The sequence below is a fragment of the Fundulus heteroclitus genome, chromosome 2 (genome assembly GCF_011125445.2).
Source record: "Fundulus heteroclitus isolate FHET01 chromosome 2, MU-UCD_Fhet_4.1, whole genome shotgun sequence".
Classification (NCBI taxonomy): domain Eukaryota; kingdom Metazoa; phylum Chordata; class Actinopteri; order Cyprinodontiformes; family Fundulidae; genus Fundulus; species Fundulus heteroclitus.
In genome coordinates this window covers 4862499-4873551 of record NC_046362.1, presented here as the reverse complement: position 1 = coordinate 4873551, position 11053 = coordinate 4862499, and the positions used below count along the sequence as shown (strand labels likewise).

The window sequence follows — 11053 nt, the reverse complement described above, 5'->3', positions numbered from 1 at the left end:
AAGGATACGTTAACGCAAACTTTTTTTTTTTCACAAATACATTATAAAATCATTGTTGCAGTCAAAATCATACAGAGACGCACTGATGACGTGCAGATGGCTGGAATATCAGGATGATTTTCTTTTAAGGCACCTGGTTACCAGGACTGAGAGAGCTGCAAGACTGGGGCACAAGCTGCTGGAAGAAGAAGGAACCATGAGAAATTGTCAAAAGACAAATTCAATTCTTCAGATACCATAAGAGAATCTAAACTATTTAATCCAAACTGCTAGATTTGGTTTACTGCCATAATACACAAACTAGCAGCTGGTTGCCAACAAGTCAAACAGTTTAAAATCGGTCAGCACAACCAGTATTACATAAAGTTTCTCTATAATAAAGAGACATCTTCATGATAACTGTAGTATCCAAATATTTCAACCCTTTCAGGACTTGGTAGAGGACCTTTTGCAGCAACTGTGCTCCAAAGCAAGACACCAGCCTCAGGATGCGTTCCTGGGGAATTTCAGCCCTTCTTTTCATGCAAACGCCTCCATTTCATTAATATTGAAGAGTTTGCATGCAGCAACAATCAATTTCAAATCCAATCAAAGTTTTTCCAATAGAGTTCAAGTCAGGGAACTATTTCTGCTCTAGTCTAGTGGAGTTTGTGTTGTGTTCAGGAGTATTGGGACGTTTGAAGGTCCAACGGAACCAAAGTTCCAATCTTCTTACACGTGGCAAAACATTTTCTCCCCCAATTTCTTGACACTGGATAGAAGCCATTTTGCCCTCCACACACACAAAGTTCCCAGTGCCAGAGAAAGCACGGCAGCCTCAGGGCATCACTGAGCCACCACCATGCGTCACTACTGGCAAGGTGTTGTTTTTAGCTCATGCTTTATTCTTCATCTTTCAAATATATCACATATCCATGGATAAGAAACCCAAAAAAAACCTTAGGCCTATTTAAATAATGATAGGACAGCTATTTATGTGTGTTTGAGTTCAGGTTTGAGGTCCTCCAGCGTTTAGAATGTGACCCATCTGTCACCTTCAGCCTCAAGGTGGCTGTCATCAAGGCTTGCTGCAGGTCTTTGCAGTTAGAGCGTTTATGATCACCTCACCTGCCTCCTGAAGAATCTGGAGCCAGCTGTTGATAGCTTCTTCTTTCTGCCACATCCAGCCGATATAGGCACTAGTCCTTCAACTTTAAAGTTATCTGCCTGTACTGAGTGTTGAAATGAAGAGTCAGAGCTCACCTTAACTTGATGTGATATAAACATATCTGTAATGCTTTTAAATCTATGTAAATATAAGTATGATTAAAAAGGAGAGAGCGTTTTCCACTCACTTCCATCAATAAAAGTTTACAGTGAGAGGTAAACAATTTTAGGCCAGTCAGAAACCGTCAACTTATCCTAACATGTCTTCTCTCTGCATTCATGAAGATAGGGACTCAGAGATGTAAATGTCTGAGTTGAGGCGTTTGTTAATTTTCTCAATGGCGTTTGCTTTTTACGCAACGTCCCTCCGGGCCGCACGGTGGCGCTGACCGGACCTCCGTGACTAAATAAGCTCGAGGCTCACTCGGCCAATGAAGAGTCCCGTTACGTTGTAAACACACCGTCCACGCGTTGCGACCCTTTTCTGCTGTCGGGGTGAATTTCCAACACTGCCCGCTGGGGGAAACGCGGTCCAGTCAGCCGCCATGCGCCGCCTGGGCTCGGTTCAGCAGAAGGTACCGTGCGTTTTCCTCACCGACGTGAGAGAAGAAGCGTCCAGAAAGCGCGAGCGTCAGGTGAGCGGACAGCTGCCATCCGTTGATTCTGCTGCTCTCATGCTGCAGGCCGCAGCACCCCCTGCTAACCACACACACTGCTGTGTTGTTCCGCAGCCATGCCCTAAGTTGTGATGTGGCCTGCAGCAACCCCTCCGCTCGTTGCCTATCGGTGCATTTACACCTCTGAGTTCTAAACGTCATGAACGCAGGATGAGAGAAGAGAACCTAGCCGCTTGCTCTAAGGATCTAGATTGTTAGATTTTCCCGGACAGTACAGAGTTTACTACAAATCACGACTCCAGACCTCAAGATGTAGAGGATTGCCGTGTGTGTGTGTGTGTTTGTGTGAGAGTGTGTGTGAGAGAGAGAGACCAACACAGACTGGCATATTACCGTTGAGTGGAAGAACACATTAACCCTGGAAAGAATTAAAAAAAAAAAAAAAAAAAAAAAATCTGAAAAGTGTGGCGTGCCTTTGTGTTCAGCCTCCTTAAGTCGATGCGTTACCACAGATTCCCTGAGATTGTAGGTCTGGACTTTGACTAGGCCAGTCAGTCACGGATCTAAACCAGGTGTCTTCCTGGTTACTTTGAACCTAATGAGTGCTTAATTAGCAGACCTTGATGACAGTCATTTGCAGGGGGGCAAGAAAAGCCTTGCCTTTTCTTTTTGTCTACAGGCGTTCTAAATGTGACAACAGCACCCCCTGCTGTTTGGGCTGTACCTGCGGTCAGTATTATGATACTATCAATAAACTCCTGAAAAACGTACAAAACTCAATGTAACTGAAGTGTATTTTTAATATGAATGGCTTGATATTATTTTTGCCATATGAGGTTCACAGCTAGTTAGAGGTTGACTGCACGTACGAGTCGGGCTAAAAGCCATTTATATGGTTAAAACTATGTAGTTAAAAAGTGTGGCAATGTTGAAACATTCCAGTTGTTAGAAACCAGTGGTAGATGTTATAAATGAACCAATGTATGTGAGAATTTTTCCTTCATTAAAGGGGGGCACAGCTGAGAACATTTGAGAACCACTGCACTAGGTGGACGTGTTTCGGTAGGGTGCCTTATTTTTATTGTTTATTTTCAGACGACGGATTGCAGTTTTGTGTGAGACGTTCAAAGCTCGGCTTGAGGAATAGAGCTCAACTTCTCCACATCTGTCTCCCCGCCCTGTCTGCTGGGTTCCTCGGTCTGCGTCATGCCGCTTGTTCTCTACCAAACCCTCACAGACCTGCTGGGTTTCCACTAGGGCTGAACCATTTTGGAAAATAATCTAATTTAATTGAGATTTAATGTGATTTTTTTTTTTCACTTTAATTTATCATGTCTTTAAATGTATACAAACAACAAATCAATCTGTTTCATCGCTGTGCAGATTAGGTGCTAAAAGAGCCGCTGCGTCTCAACTTGGAGCAGAAATGATTGCGTTCTGCCTACGATATATTTCAACCAAAATTTGATTTGACTTTTCTCTGCATTAACCACAAGCAACAAAAATGGCGTGTAGATAAAGATGTCTGTAAACAAGCACTATTTAAAACAAGAACTTTTAATGTTTTTATCAATCAGAATATTATTCAAGAGAACAGCTTTTAATTGAGTTGGACATCAATCCTTGTTGAACATAAAGTTCAACAGACAAACAAGTCTATGTATTAAACAGTTTGACCACTACTTAATGCTATGGTGAGATTCCTGAAAGTTTTTGGTAAAAAAAGTATGATTATATAAACTCTAAAACAAGTAATAAAATTAGATTATCTCACTACTGCAACTGTCCTCCCTTCCATGTGGAGGCAAACCCACTTTAAACATTTTACTGACACCTAAAAGACGTGTGATTCACTAATTGTTACATAGCCAAAGATTGCAGACCTCTGCGATTTGGAAATTGCATTTTTTTAAATTGCGATTATATTGCAAATGCGATTAATTGTGCAGCCCTAGTTTCCACTGAGATTAAATTACACTCAGGGCAACTACATTTCTGAATTAAGCATCTTCTAAAGACGATCGTTTCCAAGGCGTTTACCCATTTTCAGTACTGGCTCGCCGTTAATTGAAATTGTCGTCTGGGAAATCCTGACTCCTGTGTGTCGTCATCCGCTGCCTAACTGGAGGCCCACCTTTTTACACGTCCTCCCCTTTCTGTCTGTCTGCAGCAGTTCCAGGTTGTTGCCACTGAAAAGGTGAACCCCGTCGCTCTAGCGGCTAACGTAGACTGTGCTTTGGCCACAGAAAAAGTGGACGGTACGTGCTGCTACGTCGCTCCGCATCACGGTGAGTGGATCTCAGGCTGATGGCTCCGTAGCAGTAGCTGCTTCTCGTCTGAGCTTTGTTCTCTGTGTATAAAAAACAGAGCAGGGACCATCTTGTTCAGTATCAACGTTTATGTGCTGTTTTCAGATCAGCTGCACCTCTGGGCCCGATTCGACAGGAAGCCCAACAAGCAGGCAGAGAAGAGGTTCAAGAAGCACCAACACACTCACAACAGCTGTAAAGGTATCAGCACTTTATCCAAGTGCACATTTCTACCTAAAGTTTGGACCAATTACCAGGAGCTCAAGAATGTGCCTGACAGGCAGCGTTGGCCGTTTCTTTCCAGGTTTCTCCTGGAACGTGGAGGAGGATTTTAAAAGCGTGCCTGAGGCGTGGATTCCTGCTCACAGAGTCAAACATCTGGACGGACGTCCCGTTCCTGACGAGCATGGACACATTCCCGGTTCTATGACATCTTCTACCTTCCAGTTATGCTCAGCTGGATTTAACTCGAGGGTTTTACCTAACAGAACATGAGGCAAACGATCTGGTCTTTATGGGGGTTCTATAAACCATGTTTACATGCACAAAATTTTGCGATCTGATTAAAATTGATTCAGATTAAGTAATCGGATTGTACCGTTTATATGGGCACACAATCAATGAATCTGATCATGATGTGCGTGTATATGCACCTGGCTTTATTCAGAATAGAACCACTCTGACATGCGCAGTTATCTAATTCCATCTTTGCAACCAACAACAACCACAAATAGTAAACAAAGCAGTATTAAAGTTTTGCTCAGTTTGCCACATTCGGAATAACGTGAGCCTGACAAACGTTTATATTCACGTTGATCGGATTCTCAATCATCATAATCCTCCCCTCTCATTCAGAATACATTTTCATTCTGATTCTCACATTGCTCCTAGGCCAGCTATGGCTCTGGTTGTAGAAACGGCCCTGGTGAGAACAGACGTTCATGTGGGCTTTCTGCTGCCATCCCTCATAAATGATTAAAAAACAGCCATGCTTTTCATTTTTTAGGGCAAAACTCGTTATCCATGCGCTTAAATGTCCTATTTCATCCTCCAAAAGCACGACTGTTTCCTCATATTTCTGTCGCCGTTTTGTTTACTCTAGTCAAGCTTCCTAAATTGGTGCAATGATTTTATTCTGAAATTCACTGGAACTTTATATTGTATAGCACCCAATATTTGCTGTTTAGCTCGTTAATTCAGGAGCTTGATCCGGTACCGGCTGCAGGCGTCCAGGCAAACTTCCTTGTTGTGGAACTTTTTGCAGCGCCTCACAGCCTTGGTAACCGGACCCACAACCACATTCAACTGCATCCACTTAGTAACAATTTATCTGCTAATCTCACCCTGGAGAGGAGTGTGATGGTAGAAAAGCGGATGAAATGTGGTGCTAACCTTTATTTCACATGGCTTGTGTGCTTTCTTAATTTATTTACTTTATGAAGGCATTAGGCGTTATGCATAGTTATGTCACCAGGGCATGCATGACTAACACTGTGGTTTTGAAAGCTTATAATGAAGGCGACCTATGATTAAAACTTGACATGGAGTAAAATTTTACATCTGAGAGGAAATCCTCACGCAGTCTGGCTGCAAATCACCACTTCACCATCTGCATCACCAGTTTCCCCGTCTCTAAAATGAGCGCACGCCTGGGTCAGAGTTGCTGTGACGATCGCACATTTTTGGCAATTTTTCTTTAAATATTTTTTAAAAAACCCTTTACCTTTTCTACATAATTTCTTTTTTTTTTTTTATTTACCACAGATACAAATAGGCGTATTATACTAGTTATAAAGCTGTTGTATTCTACGAAGCACCCAGGATCATCTCTTGTATGGAAAGCAGCCACCATGATGATTGGCAACTCTGATTGCTGTTGTTGTGGACCTGCAGGCTGGGTCCCGGTGGAGCGGAGCAACAAGCAGTACTGTTGGCACTCCTCTGTGGTGGACTACGAGGTCGGGGAGGCTCTTGTTCTGAAGCCCTGCTGCGACGACGACGACGACACGCTGGAAATCACAGCAGTGCCTTTGGCAGACCTTCAGGAGCAAACGCTGGAGCTCATCGGAACCAACGTCAACGGAAACCCTTACGGTGAAGCAACTCGCCGTTTACCTGTAGGGTTCAAAACCCGGGAGTCCTGTTTTTGTTCTGTTTTAATTTTATTTCCTTTAATGATCATACAGCATGCTCCCTAAACTCATCCGTTCCTTTACATTCGCGGGATAATAGCCTGCAACAAACTTGTTTTGGTACAGCCCCAAAAAACACTTTTTAGTCAAAGATCATGGGAAAAAAATACTACCTGACAAAGTTGGTCGCCTCAGGTAAGCCCAACAAATATTAGAGCCAGCAGGGATTGGCGTTGGCCATATCCATCCATCGTCTCTACCTCATTGTCGGTCCATCTTTTTTGCTGGGTGCAGGAGCAGTTTAAACCAATTTTTGGTTTGTTCTTCCACAATTCAAGAAACTTAGAACAGAGCATGTCCTGATGAAGCTTCAGCTGGACGGAGGAACTATTAGCAGACACACTTTTATTGCTACATTGTCAACATGGTGCCAGATGCATGGATAAAATAGAAATTAGAAACCTCACCCAGAAGTGGTGTACCAATTTAAGAACCGTTAACACTAATCAGAGCGATAATGAAGAAAATAGCTAAAATGTCTGAAAGAATCTCCATAAAATGTGGAGACGTGCCTGTGATTGCAATATGGTGCTGAGCAGCTAGTCTTAGATCTGACCTTCAAACCATCAGTCCAGCTGAGCAGAACCTACGGCTTGAAAGAACTTCACCATTTGGTACGTTTTAGTTTGGGCTCTAAGTTGAAGTGACTCTGGCCTTTTTCACTAGTTCAGCTCTTCTAAGGAGTCCGGGGCTAAGTCATCCCTGAAAAGCTGGTAGGACAGCTGTGAAAATGAGCTTTAGAATAAATGACTCTCTTTAAGGAAGTTACTGTAAATGAACAATCTCAGAGGTTTGGGACACTTTCTGTTATGGGTAATGTTTTTAAAAATGTCTTTTTAAGTCAATGTTGTTCATACAGGCGTAAGAAATTGTCATGGCAGGAGGCCGAGGGTCCTACTGGCTTTAAGTTGCACACATTTGGGGCACAGATTATTACAGAGTTACTATTAGGGAGGATAAAGTTCATATAAACGAGTCCAAAAGGTTTCCTCTACAATGCTGATGTCCCTACCTGTGTGTTCTTAGCGGTCGGTGTTCAATTTGGGAAGCGATCCAATGAGTCCACCCGAGCTGAAGACCACATCCTCTGATTTTTAAAATGATTTACTCTCTCATCCGCTCATCTTTGGTCTATAGTGGTGTTGTCCTCTCTGTACAGGACTGGGAAGTAAGCAGCAGCCCGTCCACTGCCTGGTACCCCACGGTAGGCTCCAGATCAGGAACCCTCCAGCTGTGAACTTCCAGCAGCTCTGCTCCTGGTTCCAGGAGAGCCCAGAAGGCCGAGTGGAAGGCATCGTGTGGCACTGCAACGACGGCACCCTAGTTAAGGTGAGATGGAGTCCATATTCTGTCATCGAGCTGAACTAAGGCGAGTCTCCGCTATATTCCAACACATTTTCTAACGCATCAAACTTGAAGCCTTCTCGTCACACTGGGAAACCCGCTAGAAGCACTTTGTGTCTGTTTGCAGATTCATCGCCACCACCTGGGGCTGAGGTGGCCTGACGGCGAACCGGGCCTGGCCAACAGACCCGTGGTCATCCGGCTGGACCGAACAGCGGACGCTTACAGCAGCAGCCAGGGCCTGTTGGCGTCTCTCCTCCCGCTGAACGGACGGCGCTTCGGTCGGCTTCGGGATGTGCAGTGTGAGCTGTGAACAGCGGAGACGACGAGGAAATCAGTGAAAGTCTTAAAAGGGTTTTCTGCGGGCCAAGCGTCGTCGTACTGGAGAGGAAGCTCTAATGTTTGGTGCCAAACGGGGTTGGAGTGGATTTATTTAAATATGTAACGTACTTTGAGAAGAGTCCACAGCTGTGATGTGATTCTTCACTTAATGACCTCATTCCTGTAAATACTGTATATACAAAGTCATGTGTGACGAATAAAAGAAAGAATTTTGACCATTTAAAAAGGAACCACATTTTATTGGCAAATACAGAGAAAGCTCATAAATAAAAATACAACTAACAGTTGAATAAAAAAAAAAAAAACAGTAAAAAAGTGCTGGTTTGCTGTTGCTACTCTGCTTTGACAGTAGTCTAAAAACACAGACCATAATTGCTCCAGTTCAGACTGATCAGATAAAAACAGAACTATGTTGGCACGGTAACCCTGAGTCAGCCCACGGACACGCTGGGCATTTCAGCCGAGGCACCAAACTGCTCGCACACCTTCTTCAGCTGCTCCTCCAGCAGAATGTTCTTCTTCACCTCCAGGTTGTAGTTGTATTTCAAGTCCTCCAGCTCTTCAAAGAAGGTCGGGTCAAAGTTCTCCAGCTCCTTCCTTAGCTTCCTCACCTCTGCCTGGAGTTGGGATTTCTCGCTTTCAGCCGACTGCAGGAGCCTCTTCAGGTTCCCGAAACCTTTGAAAACGGCATCGGAGGTCAGGGTTCCGGTTCCCGTCAACCTTCACCGTGTTGCCAGAAGTACTGGGTCACCCCTCTAAACCGCTGCATTCAGGTAATTGAATCACTTTTATGGTCACAGGCGCTCCCCACTGATGCAGACTGACCACAAACATCGGTGGGACGCTCAGGAGATCCCAGCATGGCACCGTGAGAGGATGCCACATGTGCAATAAGTCTAATGACGTTTCCTCTACTTGCAACAAAGTGAAAGTGGTTGGAAGTGACTGCAACTCGGCGCCAAAGTGAGTCGTCGCATCAAATCAGAGCAGGACCAGCAGATGCTGAGGCTGAATCATGTTCAGCACCAGCGAGCTGCATAAAGTCCATTCAGGTATGGATGTCTGTGTTTAGTGTGGAAGAAGGTACCAAGTCCTCAATAAGACGAAGCCTGTTTAAGATGAATTGGACCGCAGCCATTCTCATCCAGCATCAGCGTCTGACCTCACAAATGATCTAGAAGAATGGTCAACACTTTCTCCTAGAAACGCAGCTAAACCTTGTAGAAAGCCATCCCAGACTAGTTAAAGCTGGTATAGTTGTGGTGGGCCTAGCCCATAATAAAGCCTCTGTATAAAACAGAATGTCATTATGGTTCATGCATGGAAAGGGAAGTGATCCGGTACTTTTGGCAACATAGTACCTAGGGTAACTAGAACGTTGACAAGAAGCTTGAATGGATTAACGAATGAGCTGTTGCTCAACATGAGAAACACGATCAAAGTGACATCAGGGTAACTCATCCAGCCTTGAAATGTTTGGTTACAGAACAGCATTAGTCGGGGGAAACACTATAAAGTCTCACCGGGTTCTGGAGAAGCTTCACTATCCTGCTCAGCGTCCTCATTCAGCTTCTTTTTCAGCTGCGTGGTCCTTCTCTCTGGCTCAGCGTTTGCCCGTCTTCACACAAATAAATACATGTTAGTTGCATCAAACAAGACAGGAAGGAGAGTTAAGCCGTTTAATCCGACCGTCTCTCTGATCAAAGGTTTGTTCACGGATCAAAACGTTTTTGTGCAGCGCGTCACGTTAAAGGTTCAGAAAAAACGCACTTTAGATCTCTGAATGAGGTGGTCAGTAATAGGAAGATGGCTGGAGCTAAATCCTGGAAGGAAACTTCACGGAGGATCCAACATACTTAGAGTTTAGGCAGCCAGAGCTACGGTGTTTAAACCCAAGCACATCCACAACCTAGTTCTGCCCAGTCAAAGTCTAAAGACCTAAATCTGACTGAGAACATGTGCCAATCCAAAGAAGAATGGGTAGAAAACTGCAAAAGACATGAATCCCTGCCTGCAGTGAAGAAGCGTTCTAAGCATCGACGCCTGTGCCGAATACAAAAGCACTCCACTCCTTTTAGATTTAGAAAAACATTAAAATCATGTCTTTTTCCCCTTTCCACTTCACTCTTATGTGCTGCTTCGCGTTGGTCTATCAGATCACAGGATAGTACTCTGAGGTTTAGATAATGGGAAGATTAGTCAAAGGGTATGAATACTTTTGGAGTTGAAAAGAGTCACGCGGAACACAGGTCAGGAGAAGAGTGGATACCCAGCTTCTTCTGGATGTTCTCTTTTCCACTGGCTGTGGTTTCACGTCTTGATCTCTACGTGGGGCCACTGTGACGCGTTCAGGTACAAGCGTCCCAGCTTCTTGAGGCGGAAAATCGTAAACTGAAGTTATCCCACTGAGCCATAAGGGGTCCACTTTCCCCCACAGAGCTCCAAACAAGCGCTTGGCTACAAGGGGTCATCGCCATCGGCGTTCTCAGCGAGAGGCTTCATGCGAGAAGAAAACCTAACGATGGGAAGGACGTTCATACAATCCAACGCTCGCCCCGTTTCCTGTTAGACGTCGGATCTGAATGCATCTCTGCCCACGAAAATGAGGCCATGGCGTTCACTGAAGATGTGACCCGTTGCATAAATGCCACATTTTCACCACGTCACTTTTTCTAATGAACATACCTGGCAGCTTGGAGCTCCTTGGAGCGCCCTGCATTCGTCTGTGGAGCTGCTGGAAACTTCTGGAACATGTCAACCTGAGGAGCAACAAGCAGAGGAGTAAAATACCCACTGACTTTAGAGTGAAGGTTCATGAAGTTATCGTCCGTAAGTTGAGTCATTTGTGACACGCTGTGTTTAATGGTAAATCTAAATTTGTGATGTCAGCAACATCCAGTTAAAACCTTTTTTCTTTAAACTAGCACATGATGCAGAGGTTTGTTTTTTTCTCTGACATACCCTGGGTCAACATACCCATAAAGGCTCAAGGAACGCCCCATCTCTCCTTATTCAGTCCCCTTGGGGGGTGCGTCAGTACCGCTGTTAGGAAAACATCCTATCAGGCGCTACAACCATGCGTGACAGCTCTTTTGCTTTGAAA

At 44.4% G+C, this 11053-nt stretch overlaps 3 protein-coding genes across 9 annotated transcripts in view; 1 reads left to right on the top strand and 2 right to left on the bottom strand.

Annotated features, from left to right (window-relative positions):
* The window catches only part of LOC105927020 (trichohyalin), a 28696-nt gene extending 27138 nt beyond the window's left edge, over positions 1-1558 (bottom strand). Inside the window, exon 1 of the mRNA XM_036146103.1 lies at positions 1401-1558. Within this exon, the coding sequence (XP_036001996.1) occupies positions 1401-1427 (27 nt within the window). The 5' untranslated portion in view covers positions 1428-1558. The remainder of the gene's footprint in view (positions 1-1400) is intronic.
* Positions 1559-1575: 17 nt separating this feature from the next.
* Positions 1576-8176, top strand: c2h12orf29 (chromosome 2 C12orf29 homolog). Of its 2 annotated transcripts, none has more exons than XM_012863626.3 (7): positions 1576-1781; positions 3937-4051; positions 4178-4273; positions 4377-4493; positions 5966-6166; positions 7424-7593; positions 7736-8176. In XM_012863626.3, exons 1-7 carry the CDS (start codon positions 1692-1694, stop codon positions 7919-7921), a joined length of 975 nt encoding a protein of 324 aa, XP_012719080.2. In that variant the 5' UTR covers positions 1576-1691; the 3' UTR covers positions 7922-8176. The 2 variants fall into 2 exon arrangements, with proteins under 2 accessions (XP_012719080.2, XP_012719079.2); XM_012863625.3 differs by having other exon boundaries at positions 3934-4051.
* Positions 8169-11053, bottom strand: part of cep290 (centrosomal protein 290) — an 83623-nt gene continuing 80738 nt past the window's right edge. For all 6 annotated transcript variants that reach the window (XM_021317057.2, XM_036146052.1, XM_036146073.1 and 3 more), the window contains 3 exons: positions 10636-10709; positions 9474-9568; positions 8169-8626 (listed from right to left, as the gene is read on the bottom strand). In XM_021317057.2, coding sequence (XP_021172732.2) covers positions 8382-8626; positions 9474-9568; positions 10636-10709 — 414 coding nt within the window. In that variant the 3' untranslated portion in view covers positions 8169-8381. The remainder of the gene's footprint in view (positions 8627-9473; positions 9569-10635; positions 10710-11053) is intronic.